At 40.7% G+C, this 1575-nt stretch overlaps 1 protein-coding gene across 1 annotated transcript; it reads right to left on the reverse strand.

The window, feature by feature from the left end:
* Window positions 1-6: 6 nt before the first annotated feature.
* On the reverse strand, window positions 7-1215 carry LOC111381142 (RING-H2 finger protein ATL57-like). The gene has a single exon (XM_023004884.1). It carries the CDS (start codon window positions 815-817, stop codon window positions 59-61), a length of 759 nt encoding a protein of 252 aa, XP_022860652.1. The 5' UTR covers window positions 818-1215; the 3' UTR covers window positions 7-58.
* Between the last annotated feature and the right edge of the window lie 360 nt (window positions 1216-1575).

Raw genomic sequence — 1575 nt, forward strand, 5'->3', positions numbered from 1 at the left:
CTTAATAAGGTTGATCTTATTAAAATAAGGTTGATCTTAATTATTAAGACGGATACCATCAGAAACTCGTGCTTCTCTGCAACGCCGCTTGGTTAGCCAAACTGGAACAACTACACGTCCTTGTTAATCTTACCGGCAAAGCATCTTCATCTCTACACGTCTCATTATTAATCACCATTAATCTCTCACCACCATCACTCACACCAATGTTATTTTTCTCCTGCTGCACATCCAGACAAACTTCCTCAATTCTTTCGAACAGTTGAGTTGAACGACAGACAGGACACGTCACGTGCGAGGACAGCCAGGCGTCAATACACCTGGGGTGGAAACCGTGCCTACAGTATGGAATCAATTTAACAATCTCTCTTTCCTCAAACTCGCTCAAGCAAATGGGGCAGTCTTCAATCATCATCTGGAGCTTAACGGCCACACCGTAGGGCACAAGAGGGAGTGATTTCATGGTGGAGGGATCGAGACCCTTGTGGTGGTTTGGTTCCGGAGGTGGGTTTCTGCTGGGGCGAACATCGGAGGAGGAAGAAGAAGATGACGACGAAGAAGGGTCCTCGGCGGTGAAGCGGCGGATGTAAACGGAGAAGAAGCCCATAAAGAAGAGGGCGCCGAGGAGAACGAGAACAGTCAAGGCCATGGAGGAGTCGAATGGTGTGGTGGCTCTGAATGGTCTATTTATGGTGGCGGAGGTGCCATTGATGGACTGGGAATTGGGATTTCTTGAGGCAGAGTTTGGTGAGTAAGTGCTGCCTACTGCATATGGGTCTACTTGGAGCAGCCTTCTATTCAGAATGGTACTGTTCATTGTGATTAAAGCTGAAATTTTTTGCTATTCTGAATAAGCAAGTATTGGTGTATATTCTGTTCGGCGATCTTCTGAATCAAATACCAAAAGGCTGCAGTAATTTGGAAGTGATGATTTCATTAATCTGTGTCACTGTATGTGATTATCTGAAAACAATTGAATGAAAGATGGAAAGAAAGAAAAAGAGTAAAAGAGCAAGAGGCAAAGATAGATAAGGATGGCGGCAAACTACTTGGAATCTTATTAGATTTTTTGTTGAAAACAAAGGAAATATGTGGGGCCTGAAAGGAAAACTTTTTAATATTTGTAATTTGAATTAAAAAAAGGCGTGCATGGAATCTGTATATTGTGTAAAACTTGTCTGGATGCAAAGATTTTGACAAGAGAAGCAGCGGACTGTCACCTGGTTTTTGCTTTCAATTATGCAACAAGAAGCTAAAAAATAAAGGAACACATGTCAAAACAGGATTGGATAATTTGAAAAATAGAAAAACAAACATTCAATCACGCGTTGTCAAGTCAATCTATCCAACCTTTGCCTGTCTCTCAACCTGTTCAATCCTCATTAATCTTTTGCTTTTCATAAAGGAACGTATCTCGTAATTCCACTTATTTTTATGAGCGGAAATACTTTTATTTTTCTCGTTCGATGTAAATAACTTCCTCGTGCCTGTTTTATATTATGGCTTTCCTCATTGATTTCTTGTGAGAAATATTTTTAATTCGTGCTTTCGAAGAAATATATAAACGGCCAAAAT

This window comes from Olea europaea, unplaced genomic scaffold (genome assembly GCF_002742605.1).
Source record: "Olea europaea var. sylvestris unplaced genomic scaffold, O_europaea_v1 scaffold2260, whole genome shotgun sequence".
NCBI classification, from domain to species: domain Eukaryota; kingdom Viridiplantae; phylum Streptophyta; class Magnoliopsida; order Lamiales; family Oleaceae; genus Olea; species Olea europaea.

Bases quoted from the DNA above. Each gene is read 5' to 3' on its own strand.
- LOC111381142 (XM_023004884.1), bottom strand. From the start codon at position 817: ATGAACAGTACCATTCTGAATAGAAGGCTGCTCCAAGTAGACCCATAT.